Consider the following 20,899-nt stretch of genomic DNA (forward strand, 5'->3'; position numbering starts at 1 on the left):
AAAAAAACATTCATATCTTGTCTGACATCTTTGCTACAAACTCGGGTCTTCATATGGAACCAAAATACAACTGCGTGAAACACACAGTAGTATGAAACTTCAACTGCGTGAAATACACAGCAGTATGAAAATTCGGCTGCGTGAAACACACAAACTTCACGCATGCGTGGAGTGTATGGAGTGTACGGGAGTGATTCACGCAATGGTGCGAATAGTCACGGCCTTAATTCATCTCCTTCCATTCAATTAGAAAGATCAAACCGATAATAAGTAACAAGTTGCTTAAACTTAAGGACGACTAATTGATTTTTATCAATAGAAAATCCATAAATTAGTGGATAAACAACCCAATGGTCAACTTCAATTTATTGATTCATCGAAATCCAGGCACCCGACTTTAAAAATTCAACACGTCATCCCAGTGGCATTAGAAAACATTCACGTTGTTATCAAATCAACGACCCTTAATTACCGGTCCTATACCTAACAATGCATAATTCAACTTTATCAGCTAAGAATGCATACATAAATTAACCAATACGATAGACGGTCAAGCCCAATTTGTAAACATCAAAATTGATTCACTCGAGTGGGAAAAAAAATCCAACTGTTTATTTCAGTGGCAGGCACATGCGTTTGGGTTGAGAGTTGTTATTAAGGGGTTAATTAAAGCCATCAAGCGTGAGACGCGTCTGGTATGCTTCGTTGAAGACTTACTTTAAGACGCACCATGATAAATTATCGAGATGAATATCAAGTTTTTCTTACGAAAACAATATGATTATTCAATTCTAATAGGGGATTTATTCGGAATGAATTAATTTTTCATTTTATCTGAGTCAAAAAACTTTCCTACTGTTAATATTAATTATTATACAATAATTGTTAATAAAATAATATAAAAATAAGTAGTTTTGCTGATAAATTCAAGAAAATTTTAATTTTTAAATTCGCATTGAGCGTTAGGAATATGTAGACGATACGTTGTCGTAAAATTGACAGATTTATTGGTTTATTTTATCGTGTGGGTAAAGTATATTTCGGGAAAAGTCTGGAGCTACCTACCACGACGCCGGACTGAGGCCCCATAATTCCTTTGTAATTACCCACCTCGGGGGCCCGTAATTATTCCAGGTCGAGAGGTTGGAAATTATCTATTCCACGAAATATATAATACGAGCGCGAAAGTAAGGAGGATGAGGGAACTGTCTACACTTGCATTCACTCACTCACGGATTTGAGCTTGTCCCTGAAACTGATGGGAGAAGGGAATATGTTACGGAAGTGATGGAATACTTGAAAAAAATCGCTTCAAAATTCCTTATTTCTTTGTTTTTTAAACTATTTGAGATTGTTTGGGAGTAAAGCAAACTACTGAGGAAATGCTGGGAAAACTTTGCATCGTGAATTCTCAGCCAAAAGGGGGTGGAAAAATCTGGAAGATGGCTTAAAAAATTTGTTCATTTTATAGAACCCAGATGAAGTGAGTTGAGGATGATTTGAAGAAGATAATTAATTTTAAGACATTTTCGAAAGTACGAGGTGAGGGCACCGCCATCTTTCTTTGAATTATTTATCCTCTTCGGTATTTTCTGTTCACTCCAGAGGCGTCTCAATTTGATTCTATTCTTTCCATCACTTTGAAATAATAATTACTCATGAATATTGAAAAAATCATAAACATTCTGTCTCGAAAATTTAAATTTCGCTCTTCAGCCAACATTATACTCATGCAGAAATAAATATAAAAAGTATAAACATTCATAATATATATTTTTTGAAGAAATGCAAAATTTTTTTTTTTTTTCATTCTTGTGGGCACGTAGTCAGTTGCCACGCGAAAGGAATGCGTAATGTAATTGTACGAATTCCCAGAAGTAGCTCGAAATGTCGCAGAAGAATTTCATAAAGGAGAATGTATAAATCCATAAACATAACCAACAGATCATGACGCTCGATGACAACAGGATGAGAGAGAGAGAGGGACAGAGAAAAATATGGACAATCTCGTCGAGGTCATTCAATTCCTCCGATGACCCCTCCGGAATTCTTGCTCTGTCCATCATTCATTGTCATACCTCCCCAGTGACTGTGACTGTGACTGTTACTGTTTGTCTCGATGTAACTCGTGACGTCACACCACGAGATCAATCGTAAAGTCAAGTCCCAACGATTGGGACAATCATGGCGATGCGCCCGCCAATCAGAGCCCCAATCCTAAACTCTTTCTCCGTACTACATTCCACGTTGAGGACTTTCCCTCTTGCATTGTCTCTCGTTATGAATTCGTTGAATTCTTTTTTTATTTGCAGGTCCGCTTCCGGTTTTTACGTTGTAAATGTCAAATGCAGAATTATCAATTTTACATAATTTTAGTTCAATTATTCAGGTAAAAATATTTTGGAATTCCCTAATTTTTAGGGCGAAATTTTTTATGAAAAAATATCGCAATATTTAAAAAACCTTTTTTCCAATTTTCAATATGATTCAAATGCATCACTTCTGCGAATGTAATTATCCAACACCTCGAATATGTCACCTCCCCTGCAAAAAAAATCCTCAATTCCAATAGCATTTCCGTTCCACAAACGCATGTCTTCCACCGCTAATTACCCCATAAAAAAAAGTATCAAGCGGTTGAAAAAAAAAAACCCGCAAAACAGCCTTCAATTCTTTAATAAATACTCATTCGCCTCGTTAGTCCTCCGGAAAACCACACTTAAGATTTTTCTCTCTATTTCTCACCCATAAAAAATGCGAATCGAGTCCCAGATAAATATAATCTCGCAATAACCCCTGAGAGACATCTCCCCATGAATTCTAGGATACAATTATACGGTTGGATTGGTTCACGGAGATTATAACAGTCGGCCTCTCGATGACGAATTCACGAATACATCAAGTTGTCTTGAGAAACAACAAACGTTTCTGATACTATTCAACGCCTCGAGGACTTCTCCCGCGCCGTACTAGCTCGAGATATTGCCGACGCTATTCGGTTTAAAAACCTCACACGTCTCATTCCTCCCTCGTTTTCACTTGGTGCACGTTACGTTGCGCCGCTGACCGGAGACAAGTTGTGTTTTTAAGTTAGTGAATATAATACAGCTATTGAAAATCCATGAGTCTGTTGAGTTAATTATTTAATTAATTAGATAGACAAAGTGGTTCCGGTGGACAAGAGGAGGGCAAATATGACGAATTTTAATTTAAAGGTATAATGACTATTTTTTATTCTGTTGAAGGAAATGAAAAATTACTTGATTATTGATTGATTTTTTTGATTCAGCAATTTTTAATGACGAATTTTGGTGAATTATTATTTTTTTTAAAGCGGATGCAAAAAGGGTTTGAACGAAATGTTTTTTATATTTCTTCGAATCGTTAATATCTAGCAATAAGTCATTTGAAAATTGAACTGATTTGTCTAATGTTATTTATGATAATAAGCAATTTTTAATTCAGCATGAAATGACAATTTTAAGAACAATAAGACTCATTTTCTCTGTATTAGAATTCATTTATTAAAAAGAGAAGAATAGAAATTGAATTTAATGGTTTCACAGAACTAGATACGACTGATTACACTTCTATGTAATTTTTTATCAATAGAAATGATACTCGAATAAATAAATGGTATAGTTGCTCTCTGTCTCTGAATAATGAAAATGACAATAATAAAAAGATCTGAACAAAAATTACCTCATCTACTGGAAGTTATAAAATGTTTAAACGCAGCGAATGTAGATCATCATTTAAAGATTATCCCAGAATCCAAGAGTTATGATACAATTTCCAACAATATTTATATATTACAATTTTCATCAATATTTATACAATGTTGTAACAAAGAGAGAAAGGTAAACCCAGTGGGAAAGGTGGATTTCTTGTCTAGGCTAGCATAATAAGACAGCTTTTTTCTGTCGACTTCCTCAATTACCGAGGAATTTCGCATGTGATAAAAGCATTATTTTTTTTGTATTTGCGGCAACGGTTGCGGAATACATTTTTCTAGAGCTTTTAATTGCCTACGAAGGAATTTTTATAGAAAAAATAAAGTTTATTGAAGTTTTCCATTAAATATCTCTCAGCAAGATGACAGTGAAATTGCATAATGTTCAAAAAAAGGGGCGCAAAAAACATGTATAATTTTTTTAAACGAAGAATAGGAATGAATTCAACTTCAATTTAATTTGTTAAAGAAAGCGCTAGGTTTTTCTATTTTAAATTTTCTCACAAGTAATGATTTACTCGGCAATTCTCTAATCACATGAATTAATTGAAAATCATCAAACAAACGATTCGAACGATAATTTTGATACGCGAATGCGAGAACAGGATGAATACGTGTTAAAAAATTTCCTAAACACGTTCGTTTTCTCATCTCACAATAATTGTTGTTGAAAAATTTTTTTAACGTTTCTTCTAAAATTATTTATTTATAAGATAAACACACATCAACAAAATTAATAAAATTACAATTATGAAACTTGTGATGTTTTCATGACGCAAAGTGCACAATCTGATCTTTCATCAAGTATAATTATTACATAATGACAATGTAAATGAATCAACAGGATGACTATCTCCCGAAAAATGGTCTGTCAAAATTCAGTAGCCGAAAGATAACAAGTAGATTTTTCCCATCATTAAAATTCAATTACCTCAATAACGAGTGAGTGTTACATGGAATCATTAGGAGGTATTTCAACTTAGGAATTTTGTCATCTACAAAAAAATATCTCCCCACAATTCTCTCTTCAAATGAATCACTCTCTAGATAAAGCGCCTTGAAGATATCTAAGTATTCCCACATTTTTTTTTCATTAAAGTCATTTTCACTTTTTATTTATATATAGTTATAAAAATAAAAAATCGAATTGAGATTTTACAGAGCTATGAAACAAATTTAGAACAAATGTAGAAAATATTCTATGAAAATAATTAATTTTATTTCAGAATTTTTCCCGAAATCCTTTTGTGAAATGGAAATGTTGGAAAAAATGAACATGTTGCAAAATTTCATTCAATTATGATGAGAATATGATTTTTTTCTTAAATTTTGCTCACGTAATTCAGATAAAAAAATTAATACATGCGAAAAAAAATTTTCCAAGTTGAAAAAATGAAAAAACCTCCCTCCTTCTTCATAAATAGAGTTCCACCGGCAAAAAAACTCCAGTGGCAGTAAATGATTTCCCGCGTCCGGAGTTCCAAAAATACATCTCCCCTCCCACCGGAACATCCACTCCCATCAAGTCTTCCGTTGAGCAAAGCCTCGACACATATCCCCCCCCCCAAATCTTCCTCTCTAAAACCCCAGCGTTTAATCTCAATCTTTTGATTGAACAGATGGAGAATAGGGGGTATGAGGAGGACTCTTTGAACCTCGAGGACCACCAGCACACGCCTCAAGAGCAGGAAGTGAATGTCAAGCGATCAGAGACACCAGACACTCACGTCTACGAGGACATAATCGTAGGAATGGAAAAGCAGCTTCCAAGTGTATTTGATAATCGTTTGGAGATGAACTGCACCTCCGAGGACTCACAGCGCACGTTTCAGAGGAATTTGACGTTACCCTTGCGTAGAAATAGTGCATTTAATAAGGAAGAAATAACGAGGTACTCAGTCAGAGTGACTAGTACAGAGAAAAATCCAGTTTCAAGGGAGAATAAGCAGAGTGATGACAGTTTAATGGAGATAAGTGAAAAACCTAGGAGAAGGAGGAAAAAAGATTGCAAGCATTGCAAGATGAAGGCGAGTGAGGAAGCTAGGACACAGAAGCTAGGATATGTGGAGAGGAATGCAAGTCTTCTCGAGCCGATATTCACGATTCCTGATGGTAGACTTCCAGGTATGAACGGTCCGTTTTCATAGTTTAAGCCATCTTGGGAGAAAAAAAAATATGTCGGCATACTTTGCGCTATATAATAAATTCTCAGCAAAAAGAGGATGAAAAAATACGAACGATAGCTGGAAAACATTCTTCTTTCTCTGGGAGATGCTCGATGAAACGAGCTGAAGTTGAAGTTGATCTGAAGAGAATAAATTATTTTTAAAATATTGGAATATGCGAAGTGGTGATTTATTTAATCATTTCTATAGAATTAATGAATTTTCTAAACCACCAGAATTCAGATTTTAACTTTTTTTTTCTTATTTTCAAATGTGAATTTAAAAATCAATCAAAGACTATTATTTGGTGAAAACAGAGATTGAATTCTCAACATCAGCCATCCTTATATCCAGGTTTTGGGGTGGCGGCGGGGCAAAATGGATGCTGTGTGAACTCCTGTGCTGTCTTTGCGATAGCCAATGGACAGGTAGGAGGCATCTGTGGTGGAGGGTTCTATGACAGAAAGCTTCTGAATTATGATAAGAACGAGGGGGAGCCCAGGCTGGTGACCCTGGAGGAGGACAGGGCGCTGCTAACGCCGCCCAAGCATCGGACGGGAATGAAGGTCAATTCTATTTATTCACAGGATCAATGGAGGGTTAAGGATCCTGGGGGGTTCGTTGGGGAGTTCAAGGAACAGCCTTTCCAGGTAAGAATAAAATTCTAAAATTCTTTCCTTGTATTTTTCCCCATTACGTTATATTTTCTCCTTACCTCCTTCTTTTTAATTCTTTCTCAGGTGTTCCCTCGTATTCACCCTCAGCGCTGCTTAGCTTCCCAAAGCTAAGTCAGGGCTTTATTTCATTCGTTTTCTTATGACCACCATCGTAACAAAATCCCATATTTTATTCATTCATTCATTTCAATAATTCTCTGCAAGCCCTCGAGAAGCAATTCCCCCATTTTATCAAGGGTTCCACATTTGGAGTCAAAGAACCCCGGGAGAACGAGAAAATTCATAATTGGGATACAGCTGGCTCGCAACAATTTTCTACTATCCACTGTCTGACGTTTTGTAAACTGACTGTTAGTTTTTAATGATCCCAAACAGTAAAACTCGTAGGAAATAAGTTTTTATCCACCCGTTTGACTGCCCTTCCGTCTCGTTACCTCGTAATTAACCGCCAGAGCCGCAGTGAGCTGTGATTACTTGTTGTGGGATTCCCTCACTTGTTAACTCCTATTCTCTTAGGGTTTTTACCCGCTTTTTTTGCCAGACTCAACAGAACAGAACAGACGGATAGGACAAACAATCATTTTTATTTACTCTAGCCTGGGAATTATTTCCATTAAACTCGTTGTTTTATTCAGCGCCTTATTTTTTTTTCCTGTTCCTTGAACAGTCCGCAGCGATGTCCACGGTTTTTCAACTGTGTATTATCAAAAATTTTGAGATCACAAACTTTCCAATATTCTCAACTTTTTTGGAACTTTAGAAAACTTTCGGAAATTTATAAATAATAATGAATTGACCCTAATATTGAATAGTCTTCATGTTTTCTCACCCAAAATATCTTGATAATTCTTTTGAAAGTCTTTGAATCTCAATTCAGTAACGAAGAAGTAAAATGATTCGAGTTCACTTGGCTTTAGCTGAGTTTCTGATGAATATTTCGGAATCTAAGGGAGATAGCGAACTTTTTGTTATAGCCTTTTTTGTAGACCTCATTAAAAGCTACAAAAAAGATTATGATAAAAATTTTGCCATTCTCCTTAGATTTCGGGATATTTATCAGAAACTGACCAGTAGTCAAATTGGCTTAATCGACATGTGGCAAATTTCATGTTCATGTGTAGTTCATATACATATCTGAAATTATATTTCAGAAAATTCCAGGGTAAAGGAGATCATATTATTGAACAGTAAACTGGATTTTTTCAGAATGAAAAAAAAAATTTCTTTTTTATTTTATTTTCTCTTCTTTCTTTCTCGCGGCTTTCTTCGTCCACTCATGAGCGTCAGAGCGGATGATGTGTTATGTCACCCCGCAAAGACGTTTGCGTTTTGAAACTGTGCCAGATATGAGGAGTTGGGGAGTGTCGAATGAAGCCCGTGTGTGGAACATTGCGCATACGACATGTCTTACTCGCTGGATTAAAATTCAGTTGTGGCCGGGTTATTTCGTCGTTTACTTCTCATCACTGGTGATGTGGGTTTTGAGTAACGGAAATCGTTAGAGCGGATTTATGGGGTGGAATGGGAAATTGGATCGGGTTTTTCAGCTAGTTTTGTAGAAGTAACGGTTTCGATCGAGTCTAGGGGGTAATTGGCGGCACTCGATGCATCTGTTGATTCTTTTGGTTGTTGAACATTATGTGGTACTCAATTTTTTGTTTGCTTTTTTTTTTTTAGAAATTATTGGTTGAAGTAGTAAAATACTTGATTGCACGATAATTTTAATTGGTGGAAAGGGATAAGTCAATACTTTTTTCACTACAAAGTGATTTTTTTAAATTAATTATTGTTGTTTCAGTTGCCAATTGTAATGGATTGTGTTTAAATAGTTTAATATACGAGAAATACAACTATTTCAGTTTGGATTTATTTTGTCTATAATGATTTTATTTCATTTACTGTGGAACAACCCTGAAAAATTCTCATCTAAATGCGCAATGAGACCGCAAACGCAATCCCTCAGTCACCAAGAATAAAAACATTCGTGAAACCTTGGTATTAAATATAAAAAAGTGATGCTATTTCGAATGAAAGAAGACGCCTCAGTGTAACGTGAGGATCAAGATTATGTCAGTGATGATGAATCAATGGGAAACGCAGCAGTTGAGTGTCTCCCGCCAATGCGAGTGCACGTGTATTCGCGATCTCCAGGTAATCAGAATAATTCGGGGGAAATAAATTATCGAATGCGTGAGTTTTGAAAAGTCGTGTTCTTCCACCATTTGTGAGAGGGAAAAATGAGCGCTGGCGAGGGGGAATGCAATTTCATATTTTTGGATCTTGGAATTTCCGGATGAAGATCTTGGAGAGTTCTTACGACGATCGTCCCTTGCGCGATCATTTCAATGTACAGGAAAAATCGGGTTCCATCGATTTTCGGGAATTTTGTCTACCGTTCGCTTCTGAATTATTTGCAGAGCGAAAAGTGGTGACAGGGGGAAGGGAGGATGGATTGTCGATGGAGGAATTTCAGGTAAATTGAAATTAAAAGAGAAAAGGAGCAAAAATCGGTCACAGAATGACTTTTTTTTTTTTTAATAGAAAATCAAATTATTTTAGTAATGAGTGGTTTAGAGGAAGATGTTAGAAAATGTTACATTTTTTATTGAAAATTTCCTCACCTACAAAAAAGGGCTTGATATTCACCAAAAACTCAATTGAAATTTCGAGAAATTTACTCATTTCGTTTAAGAAATTGAGAGAAATAATTTTATTTTGTTTTAGAGGGCATATTCGTTACCAACACGCACCCAGAGTCCCTCCTCCCAGAACCGGGTGAACCTCCGAAGAAGTGTGCGAGGTGAGCCGCCACCTCAACCCGCACGACTTCGAAAAAATCGTCACGGATGGACTCTGCACTTTGCTCGACCGCTGGACGGCACGGGCTGCACCAAATCCATTATTCTACTTCTCATCGCCGTCCTGGCACTCCTGGGCATCGGTGCAATAGCCCTCTACATTGTCTTCGGTAAATATGAATGTTATTAAATAAATATTTTCATTGCAAAAGGGTAGAAATGGCATGAATCAGCTTGTAGATTTAATTTCTCGTATTTTAATTCCTCCATCGGTTTTTGAATATTAAATTATCTTGATGGTGATATTTAAATAATAAATGGAAAATAAGAAAATAATAAGTTTAATTCCTTATAGAAAAGTCTCTTGATATTTCCGCCATTCACTAGTTTCCGAAACACATGGAAAACTACCAAATGGTGGATCAATTAATTCCTGACGATTTATCATTTATTTATTATAACACGTCACTTTAGATGAGTATAAACGATGCTCGCATCCTCGTATTCAATTTCCTCCTAGAAATTATCCCTTTTACAACTTTGAATAATCATGTCACGTGGGGTTGGAATAGGAACGACTCAATTTGCAGTAAAATTAATGGAAACTTTAATCGAATAGTCACACCGAGTGGCTTTGACCGGCAGACCGAGCCAAATGAGTTATGAGAGTCCTAACGCTCTGCACAAAAAATTCTGGAGATGCGTGCTTTAAATGAACCATCCCGATTTTTTCCCTAGATGGTAAAATGAGGAGCGAAAAAAATGGGTAACTGAGGAAGCTTCGGAAATTAATTAATTAGTGGAGAACTCGAACGAAAATTTATTAATTCATAATAATTAGGTATTGGGGGTTTATGTTTTTCGGGTAATTGAGGAAGAGAAAATATATTTAGAGAAATTATTATTATCGAATATTGTGATAATACGGGGGAGGAGATATGATTTTAGATAATTAAGCGTGATGAAATACAATTATTCCTGAGAATTTTCAGCAATTTTACAGTGAAATGAATCAACTCAACATCATCCCTCTAAAAAAAAATGTCCCCCCAAATGGAATGAACATACAAAAAATGAAACACGTATGTTTCAGAACCCGAGAAACTCCAAATAATTCAGCAGTACCTTCGCTCGAGCGAAAACCCCTCCTCCACAAACGTAACGTATCCACATCCACTGTTGATCGGTATAAACAGCCCCGAGGAGTCAACTCCTCCACTCCCAAGCTTCGTTCAAGTACCATCGACGACAAATATCCCACTTCCTGAGTTCAGTACCACGGTAACAGAGCCACAGGAAACGGAAACGCCAGTGCCACCGAGCGTGATAACACCGATGAATATTACACGGCACTGTGATGACTGTTACAAGGGCGAAGTGTGTGTTGCGCTCGTCGACGAGGATGTACCAGTGTGCAGAATTGCTCTGGACTCCATGGATCCGACTGGTTGTGCTGGACTATGTCTTGTTAATAGGCAAAAGTGCCATCGACTTGATGTCGATGCCTTCAGGTATAAATCATTTAGTTGAAATTTCTTTCATCTTGGCATTTCATTCATTTTTTGAATGTTGAAATCATCTAATTCCTAAATTTATTAATTTTCAAGTCCTAATGTCAAATTTTGTGTAGTAAAAATTATAAAGTTTCCATTATTTCAGGGAAGAATTTTTTTTTCTGAAATAAATATGAAACAAAAATTTGTTTTTTTATTTCTGGGTTTAGGTGCGTCGAGGTGGAACATTACTGCTTGGACGGCGAGTGGACGTGCTCCAACAGCCTATGCATCCCGTCAGTGAAACGGTGCGACGGACACATGAATTGTTATGACCACTCGGACGAGTACAACTGCAGTAAGTGTCTTATTCATTTTTATTTTTGAGTGAAAATGAAGGGGAGGGGATGAATGAGGGACGATCTGGGGACCTTGGAACTGGTGTTGGGGTGGCATTAGCCCAGTTGACGGGGCGGGGCGTTTGTTCTATCGGATTTCGGTTTAACTTCTTGTTGTATGGCTTCCGGTTCCATTTTTATGTATTAGGATGACTTTATGAACTAGTGACATATTGTCCCATTCATAAAGATGAGGACAAATAACTTTGGATGGAAAAATTGAAGATATTAATTGACATTTAAAGACTGAATAAAATTACCAAGATATTTTTTTATTAATTTCGAAAGATAAAATACCATCCAAATTCCTCAAAAGTTCCTCAAAGTTTCATTCATGTGCACAGAGTGCGACCTCCAGACGCACTTCCAATGTGGCAACGAGACATCGTGCCTCCCCCTCGAGAAGCGCTGCGACGGAAAAATCGACTGTTGGGATGCAACTGACGAGATTAACTGTACCCTCGGTAAGTCATTCACCACTCGATCCATGTCTCCTCCAATCATCATTCTTTTTCTCCCCTTATCCCTGATCTTCCAGAGCCCTGCAATCAGTCTGTTTGATACACAGCTACGCTTTGTTAATTAGTTAATTGCGAGTGAAGAGTATACTTGGGTAATTGGCGTAATTATCCTATCCATGAACGATTTTCGTACAGTTGATTTATCACCATAGGAAGTCGATATTCCTCTGAGATTCGTTTGTTGTATCTTTGCAATTGCTGCTTAGTGCAGATCACAGGTGATAATTTAGTACCATCTGACTCCTCCCCCTTTCATCGTTCATAATTTCTTGTTTTTTTTTCACTCTTTTTTGTTTTTTTTGTGGAATCGCTCTCATTCTTCTTCTCTTTTCTCGTAGGTGATGACCTAGGTTGGTGTGAGTACATTATTTAGAAATATTTTATGCACATTCCCTAGTTTAGATGCATGAGAGACCTAGTGGTATATTCGCATGTTGCTTTCTCTAATGGAATATTAATTGAAACAATTATTCCAAGTTGAAATGAAATTATTCATTTTTCTAAAATAAAAAGCCAATCACTATATGTTTGTCGAATAGAATTCTTTTGAATAAAACAATTTCAATCAATATTTCAAGTCATTTAGATGTGAAAAATTAGAAATTCTACTTCTTTACAAGTCTTTTGAATAAAATTATTTATTATTATTATTTAAAAATTTGAGACGATACTAATTCAATAATTATCTAACATAACGTGGCATCAAATTGAATGATTGATCCGCTGTAAAAATAACTGATTCAATGGTTCAGCTTGTCCATCGAGCAACGAGTACACCTGCAGTAACGGTCAATGCATACTCAAGTCCAGGTTCTGTGATGGATTGAGAGATTGTGCCGACGGATCTGACGAGCCCAGAGGTTGTCGGGGTCGTTGTAATAAACACGAGTTCACATGTCGGTGAGTCTAATCGATTCAAAAAAACAACAATCACTCATGTTTTTGAGATAATTTAATCGAGTCCTCCACTCATCTTCATTATCAGTTTTTAATGAATGTTTAAAAATCTAAAGGGGATATTCACAAGAAAAACTGACCTTGAAATTCATTTTAGTCATGGTTTTGATCGTTTTGATACAGGAGGGCGTGATTTTACAAAAAAAAAATATTGAGAGATTTTTTGTAAAAAATTTGAAATGACTGAATTTGTTGATTATTCATTATTATATAGAAAAATGAAAAGGTTGCGAGTAAACACGACCCAAAAATATCTCGCAAGTATCAAATAAATTATCCTTTTTTAATTCCCACAGCAATGGGAGATGCATAACTCGAAACTTCAAGTGTAACGGAATCGACGATTGCGGTGACGAATCAGACGAGCAGCACTGCCGGGACCGTGCGACTCCCTCCAGCATCAGGCGGCAGACAAGATAAAACTCAACTTAATGAAAAAAAGTATTAGCAAAAGAGAAATACGAGAGACTGTACAGTGGATCATTGCAAATAACTGTAAAAACGAGTACGATACATCAATTATTTTGATTTGATAATAAATAGCCAAGATTTCATAGTATTTAAAGAAACTTGAGGATTTCGTACTTTTTCAATGTTTCGGGAGATTTTGTGATAGTTAGATATTTTGTTAGTAGAAATTATTCTCTTCATCGGTTTCTTTATTTCGTGCGTGTACTATTTTTTGAATCGACAACTTCCGGGGGTGGTTTGATGTACAGACACAATTTTTTTTTTTCCAAACCTTCTGGGAGGGATTAGACCTGAACAAATTTGATAGAAAAGCCCTGATCGTTGGGATTTTTTTTAATTACAATTTTTGGGGAATGAATTATCCAAATTTTACCCTCTTGAATAAACTAGGATAATATCTCAAGAGAGAGAGAGAGATATCTCGAGAGAATAAAAATATTCTCTCCATAAAATTTTTGTCAATTCTTATGACATGATATCTCATCACATCACCACTCAACAATTCCCATTTGAATCCATTAAAAATGGAATTCTCAATTAATATTCAAAGGTTAAAAAAATTGCGACAATTTCCAAGGCAAATCAGCCGCATTTATTAATCACCAACCCTGCAAATTTCTTACAACCCAAGACCAAAATCGCACCAAATTGTATGATTACCTTAAAAAACTAATTGCCTTCTGTCCACCGTCACTATTAAATTCATTGCATCGATCAGTTACAATTCAATGTGTTCACACATTAATCAAACGACCATTTAATTCCAAAGTGTCAGTATTTACATAAATGTACTTGATCGTACTTATCTATATTTCTCTCACAACAGGGTCACGCAATTTGTCAATGTGGAGGAGATTTTAATGATAAATTCATCGTGTCAGTCAATAATTGTTAATTATTTTTTGAAAATGATTTGTGTTTTTTCATTTACAAAAATTCATCGGGTTCTCTCGGTGCGTCGAGGTCTCGATAGTGAATAACCGGCCGGAAGTCGCCACCGCCACCACTGGAAATTGGCAAAAACGATAAAAACCATTAGCTTTATTTTATCTTTCGTCTTTTCGAATTCTTTCAACATTTATCTTTCATTCGATTATTTATGTAATTTCAAGCGGTGGTCTATCATCATCACGTGCATTGAAAATAAACAAATAAATATCTAAGTGTTTAAATTATTTTATTATGTCATTATTTCGTTAATTTCCAGGTGAAATAGGAGTGGATGGGACATTTCTTATCCTTTAATAAAATAAATTGACAAATTCATTACAACAAATACATTTACTTGTTTATCTCGACAGTTCATGGTCTTTTATGTTGATTTTCATTTTATCGTCATCCAATCTACAATAGTGTTTTGTCAATTTCAAGATATTCCTGATATTTCAGTTTCAAGTATTTACAATTGTTTTTTCATTTGATTTTATCTCTTGTACGTAAGTATTTACCATCGAGGCACCTGTTCTCACACTATTTCAAGTATCTCAACTGGTTTTAAAGCATTATAAATCACTTTAAATCAAATAATTAAATAGTAAAAGTGGAAACAAACAATAAATTCATGTAATTACCAAAGAAGTAATCATCGAGTAAACGATTCTTGATTCAAATGTTTGGAAATTGTGACTGGTGCCTCCATAATAGCGAATATACGTAACGATTCGTTAATTAAATGATCCAGGAATTCTCTCTTGTGAAAAAATTAGAATATATCGTCGTCTAAATGGTCCAGGTCATTATAACTAATAATTGGTCTCGATGTAGATTCTGGAGCGGCCCTGGAAGCATCATTATAAACCACGATAGAGAACCAGTCTCATTTTTTCCCCAAGAATAAGAATATAAAATCGTTAATTGTCAAAAGATGAAGAAAAGTTTTTGACAGTGAGTGCACGTGTTTAAAGATTGAAATTATCATCTTACCGTCCTCTGTTGAATCCACCACGATTAGGACGTGGCATTCCAAATCCACCACCGAAACCACCGCCATAGCCACCCCCAAAACCGCCTCGTGAACCTCCAAAGTTTCCACCGCCAAATCCACCGAATCTGAAATAATGAGAACAAACAAAATATAAATATGAATTGTGAAATTAATCTTCATGAATTTAAACATTTTTTTTTTGCAAAAATAGGACTTGTTTCTGAGAAATTAATGATTAGTAATAATTATTAATCATAATAATCCATAATAAAAGTGTGAATTCAACTGTAGAATGACATTCTATCGAAATTTCATCAAAATTTCAGCTTTTGTTAGATATATATCGTAATTTAATAACAAAAAACCCTCACCCTCCCATCCCTCCATAATGGGGAAAGCTCTCTCTGGGTGCCTCCCTAACAGGCGCCTTATTCCCAGGATGTTCCGGTAAAATCGGTCTCTTGGGGTCCTTGAGATAATTATTGAAGTACTCAGCCTCGGCCTTCACTTCAGCTACCTTCTCCGCATGCTTATTGAAGATGTGCTTTCTTATGAAGTCAGGCCCCTTGAACTTCTTCCCACTGAGTGGACACAGCCACTTGTCCTTGGACAATTCTTGAGTGTTCGCCTGGACGAACTTCTCGATTTCAGCCTCGGCGTCCTTAGCCCCAAGCTTCTCGAATTCTTCAGAGGGTACTGTAGCCACGGGGGCGAGAAATGCCGACATTTTTCCCTCAAAATTTCTACTGTATTCACTCAATTCTGAAGAGGAGACTTTGGCAGCTGGTGGAGGCCCTCTTACGTGCATAATTCCACACCTATTTATTTATTATTAATTAATTCATTATTATTGATATTTTTCACACAAGTTGAATTATTGAATCTCACCTGTTGGGCATCTCGTCCTCATTAGGATACTCGCAGTGATTGTAATAATCCACCGAGTGAACGATCCTCAAATAGAGGATCAATCGATCGAGAACCATAATCAGAGTGGGATCTCGTTCGATGGGGCCCTCTCCGTCCCCCAGCTGTCCCTCCTCCTGTTCCCCAGACATCCCCAGGAGCTCCTCTTCCTCAGCAGAGGCCTCCTCAATCAGGTAATCCGTGATGTTTTTCAGAACTGGATTCTTCGAGGACAGTCCAAAGGCAGCTTGCTCCATATCATTCCTCCCCTCCTTCTCACTCTCCTCCTTCTTATCGTCACTCCACAGACCCAGCCTCGTGTCAAGATTATGAACAATCTTTGCTGACAGTTTTATGTCGTAACGAACCACCTGCTTGTGAGCTGTTATTCCATTCGCTGTTCTGATTCGTCTGATCAGGTCTCGATTAACAATAGCTCCCAGCTCGCAGTCACGGAGTCTGATGTTGTTGAGACTCCAGCAGATCTCCTTGATATTCACCTGTGAACAAATTTCATCGATATTTTTCAAGGAAATTTTATTTTTCAAAACCACTAATGAACAAAATAAAGGCACAAAGATGAATTGCAATTGATTTTATATTCATCAATTCTATCAATACAGGAAAAAAATGTCTGGAATATTTTCTGCATTTCATTGACGTACTCTTGAAAACGTTTTATCACACACCTGACGTTCAAAGGATACCCAACCCCTCCGAAACCATCGACGTTCAGGTTGAGGGTCAGCAATAGCCACCCTGAGGAAGCCTGGAAAGCGTTTGCACATGGCTTCCACCTCAGCTTTCGTTATCGTGGGTGCTAGATTCCTGAGGAAAATGCTGCTGGTCTTGTGGAGGGCTCTGGGTTCCTTCTCCTTGTCCTCGGAGGCTAGGTCGATCACAGCTTCCGGTTCAGGGTCCTTCTTCTTTGGGGAAGGGGGTGACTCCTCCTTCTGCTGGGCCTCTTCAGTTTCTCCTGTTTGCTCTTGTTCTGGCTTTTCAGGTTTGGGTGCTTCTTCAGCCGTTTTGGAGGCCTCTTCTGGGGCCTCGACCGTCTCCTCGGTTTCGGGTTTTGCGGACTCTTTTGGTGTCTCTGGTTTCTCGCTGTCTGAGGAGGAACTGGTGGAGGACCACGAGGAACTGGAGTTCGAATCGGTTCTTTTGCGTTTTTTGGGGTTTGGGAGCTCAGAGGGCTCGGAGGGTGCTTCCTCAGGGAGGTTGAAGGTCTCCTCTGAAGGATCCGGTGTCGGCTTTGGCGCATCTTCTGGGGCTACTGGCTCCGAGGGAGGCTTCATCTCAATGTCTCCGTTCTGCTCGTCTGAAACTGGAGTCTCTTGGTCCATTGCCTCTGAGGGCTTCTCTTCGCTGAAAGGAAGTGAATGTTTAGATCTCGTTGGCTGGCAAGTGACAATTGCACTCAAATTTAAAATAATTTCGTCATTTTCACAATTCACAATTTGATTAAAAAATCAATAAAAACTGTCACTAATAACTGGTTACTAGTAAATGAAATAAAAATATTCTCATAAAATGTAATAGGCAACAATAATAAAAAAGTCACCTGTCCTCTTTATCCTCACTCGTCTCCATTTTCTCCTCCTCCTCCTCGTCCTCCTCCTTCTCCTCCTCATCCTTCTTCTTCTCCTCAACCTTCTCTTTCTCCTTGTCCTCCTCCTTCTCCGCCTTTTCCTCCTCTTTGTCTTTCTCCTTCTCCTGCTCTTTCTCCTTTTCCTTTTCCTTTTCCTTCTCCTTCTCCTTCTCTCTCCTCACGAGCTCTTTCATCACTGGAACCTGAGGCTTCGAGTCTAGAATCTTCAAGTCCTCCTCAGTTCCCCCCTCAAGCTTAATAACAACTGAATCCAACAAATGCAGCAACGCATCCGACTGATCAGAGTCTACTGAAACTTTCTCGATTTGTCCTGAGTTTAAAAGTTCCAAAAAAACTTCCACACGTTTCTGCAATCGATGAAAATTCCAAAATAACAGTCTCCAACTCATCATCATCATCCATAAATATGATGTGTGTTTCTCATCGTGAATCATGATTTCGTAATTATGAAAACATACCTTCAACGCTGAAATCTGTTCATCCTTTCTCTTAATCGACTCTTCAGGGTGATATTTAATCTTGAACCTACCACCAAAAGCCAAATATTACCAACAAAACAAATACAAAAATCGTCAACTCATTATCAAAACTTTAATGATTAATTTCAATAGAAAAACTCCGACATGGTGAAATAATTACTGCATTGATCTCACCAATGCCCACAGAAATACTCTAATGAAAAATGAACAAAAAGATCATCTCAAGGAGAACAAAAAAAAATATTAATTCTGGATTTTTCGATTGAATTCATTAACAATTAATAATAAAAAACGTTGGATAATTCGACATGTGTCAGGTACTTTGTTGTAGAGCCTCACCTGTTGATCACTATCATTTCCTACTTTCTCTGTATTTTCTCTTTACCCTCAAATTTCATCGAAACCTATCAATGCGGTTTTAAAAACGCGGCCTAAACATGCGAGCATATTTATTCAACGTCGGGCTTTGCGCGCCCAGCTCGCTATCAAAATTAATCCCAATGAATCCTGATATAATCAACCATTTCACCAGACTCATGGTCTATTAAAAATGTGCAATTGAAAGAATATATTTGTCTTCAGTCTCGATGCCCGAAATTTTTCATAAATTAACGGAGACCGTTGGCAGGCACTGCACGCTGTGGGGATAACATTCGTTAAACACTTGCAGAGCTTTTTTTTTTTTAATTATTTAAGATTCCCTCAATGACGAAAGAACTTGGTAATTGTGACAGTTGATTGAGTCATTGATGGGGGGTTTTTTGGGGTCGGGAGGGGGTCGGAGGACTTACCACTCCTCGTCCTTGTGGGCCACGAAGAACTCGTTCAGCTGCTGACGACGGAACTCGAGTTTGTACTCGTTGTAACGTTTTATCGCCTCCTCGTCGGTTATCGTGTCCTCCTGGGTTACCAGGAAGGCTTTGAACGTCATCATTGGGGGCTGGGTTTCAACGTTTGAGTTGCTGAAGTTGCCAGCTACCTCTCGACTGAAATTTAAAAACATTTTTTTGACGAATTTTTCCATCTTATATTGAAAGAAAAAATACTAGTGAATCATTAATTTTAATAGAACAAATTACCGAGTCTCTATATCATTTCAATTTTAGAAATATGAAAATATAGATAATATTCATTCAGCCAAAATAATTAATTTGAAATAACTATTTCACAGAGTCGTAACTATTTCGTCGTAATTAACTATTGCATGCTAATTTGACAATTCTATAAAATAAAAAAAATTCCATGCAATTTCTCATTCCGATAGAACAGAGAAATATTAATGAATTAAATATCATTTGAAATGTCTGTTTCAAATGTTGTTTCTTCACAATTAACTGTGTCCAATCATCGCCATTTGTTTTCCCCCTTCTGTCCCAAAACAATAAAGTTGAAACAATTACTGCCACAAAAATGGCTGAAAAAATCATGCAATAGTGTCTAATATTCACCGTATATTGCCCCAAAAAACCATAGGAAATCTACCTCTCCCCCGATTAACTGACATAATGGTTTATATTTTTATGCACCAAATCCCCAAAATATCTCGTCCTCACGAGAAAAACTGAAACAAGTGAAGAGGTTCAAACCAACCTGGCGCTGCTGCCGCTGTTGTTGTGGTTGCCATAGTGATGATTGGCATGATGATGTGGGGGATAGTGGTCTGGACCCCACGAGCCCCCTCCCCCTCCCCCACCACCGCCGTAATAATCCGAGTGTGGGTACCTCGAGCCTCGATCGTCCCAATCAGATCGCATACGTTTCATCGGGGGTGCCATGTCCTGAGATCTGCCTGGACTGTATCTCTCCCTGCCACCTCCACCCCCTCCACGATATTCTCGGTAATCTGGACGAGCTCTGGCTCTACTGGACCATTCTCTGAATAATTCAATTCAAAATTCGTCAACTCTCTTTTTTTAACAACAACAACTTTAGAGGGGAATGTAGAGATATTATTCTTTTGAAGTTTTTTGTTGCTAGTTGTGAGATTGAATGAAAAATATTACGAATTCCCAAAGTTTCGAATTCCCAAGACTGATTCTCATCAATGCATAATAATTGCATGAATAAATTGCATGAATGACAGAAAATTAATGGAAAAAAATAATTTTCTCACCTTTCAGCCCACTCATCACGTCGTCTGTCATCCCTCCTGCCCTCTCTGGAGTACGATTCAGGTCTTTCCCCTCTAAACTTATCTCTCCGTTTCCTGTCGTACTCGTCATCAGAGTCTCCCATCGTGGCAACAAATGGAACCTCAAATGCCTGGAGAGCAATTAAAATCCCATTGATTATCTCTTGATCCCATCCCACCGTCAATTTCTAGGTTAACGTGCATATGTCTAGGAAATCATCCCCAAAGCCCCGCAATCTCATCTACTCCGACTCCTCCATTGAGAAGGAAATGAAAAATCGAACGATAGAAATCAAATATTGCTGTGAAATTATTTGCAAAGTCTGATTGTTGATCAATTGTCGGCGTTCCGGAGTCCAACTTTGAGCGTTTGAAATTAGAATGACTCAATTGAAGGAAGAATGCTTGTTTTTTAAAATTCATTGAACGTAATATGATACACTCCCGTACCTTGAACAATTGCTGAGGGTTTTTACGCACTTTTCACGTAGTTATTTGTTTAAAAAAAGCAGTTATTGGAGGTGAATGAGCTCAACGGAGCAATGTACCGTTTGGTAACTGACCGAGTATGGCGGACGCACGGACGTGTCCCCACCCCAGCGCGTGAAGCCGCGTCCGCGCGTCTTCAGGGTTTACG

General features: G+C 37.4%; 2 protein-coding genes across 8 annotated transcripts in view; one reads left to right on the forward strand and one right to left on the reverse strand.

Moving 5' to 3' along the window:
- The window catches only part of LOC107036829, a 41,952-nt gene extending 27,556 nt beyond the window's left edge, over positions 1-14,396 (forward strand). For 2 of the 6 annotated variants that reach the window (XM_015255033.1, XM_015255032.1), the window contains exons 3-11: positions 5,353-5,857; positions 6,253-6,548; positions 9,300-9,543; positions 10,467-10,884; positions 11,097-11,224; positions 11,609-11,728; positions 12,124-12,141; positions 12,538-12,685; positions 13,039-14,396. In XM_015255033.1, coding sequence (XP_015110519.1) covers positions 5,353-5,857; positions 6,253-6,548; positions 9,300-9,543; positions 10,467-10,884; positions 11,097-11,224; positions 11,609-11,728; positions 12,124-12,141; positions 12,538-12,685; positions 13,039-13,162 — 2,001 coding nt within the window. In that variant the 3' untranslated portion in view covers positions 13,163-14,396. Of the gene's footprint in view, positions 1-3,044; positions 3,216-5,352; positions 5,858-6,252; positions 6,549-9,299; positions 9,544-10,466; positions 10,885-11,096; positions 11,225-11,608; positions 11,729-12,123; positions 12,142-12,537; positions 12,686-13,038 lie in introns of those variants that run through there. The other 4 variants (XM_015255029.1, XM_015255030.1, XM_015255031.1 and 1 more) reach the window with 4 other exon arrangements.
- Positions 13,783-20,846, reverse strand: LOC107036828 (serrate RNA effector molecule homolog). 2 transcript variants are annotated; one of them, XM_015255027.1, is made up of 11 exons: positions 20,713-20,846; positions 20,245-20,393; positions 19,722-20,006; positions 18,923-19,117; positions 18,111-18,177; positions 17,605-17,999; positions 16,733-17,408; positions 16,026-16,543; positions 15,509-15,955; positions 15,137-15,262; positions 13,783-14,219 (listed from the first exon to the last, which is right to left on the reverse strand). In XM_015255027.1, the coding sequence occupies exons 2-11, from the start codon at positions 20,364-20,366 to the stop codon at positions 14,141-14,143; spliced, it is 2,910 nt and encodes a 969-aa protein (XP_015110513.1). In that variant the 5' UTR covers positions 20,367-20,393; positions 20,713-20,846; the 3' UTR covers positions 13,783-14,140. The 2 variants fall into 2 exon arrangements, with proteins under 2 accessions (XP_015110513.1, XP_015110514.1); XM_015255028.2 differs by lacking the exon at positions 13,783-14,219 and adding an exon at positions 14,374-14,991.
- Positions 20,847-20,899: the final 53 nt, after the last annotated feature.

Source organism: Diachasma alloeum, unplaced genomic scaffold, assembly GCF_001412515.2.
Source record: "Diachasma alloeum isolate Michigan unplaced genomic scaffold, Dall2.0 Dall_scaffold_00211, whole genome shotgun sequence".
In the NCBI taxonomy this organism is placed as follows: Eukaryota; Metazoa; Arthropoda; class Insecta; order Hymenoptera; family Braconidae; genus Diachasma; species Diachasma alloeum.

What these genes read in the sequence shown, in the direction of transcription:
- LOC107036828 (XM_015255027.1), bottom strand. Translation starts at nt 20,366, where the DNA reads ATGGGAGACTCTGATGACGAGTACGACAGGAAACGGAGAGATAAGTTT. An exon ending in CGTGATGAGTGGGCTGAAAG is followed by an intron (nt 20,007 to 20,244) that starts GTGAGAAAATTA and finishes TGAATTATTCAG; the next exon opens with AGAATGGTCCAGTAGAGCCA. An exon ending in CATTATGGAGGGATGGGAGG is followed by an intron (nt 15,263 to 15,508) that starts GTGAGGGTTTTT and finishes TCATTATTTCAG; the next exon opens with ATTCGGTGGATTTGGCGGTG.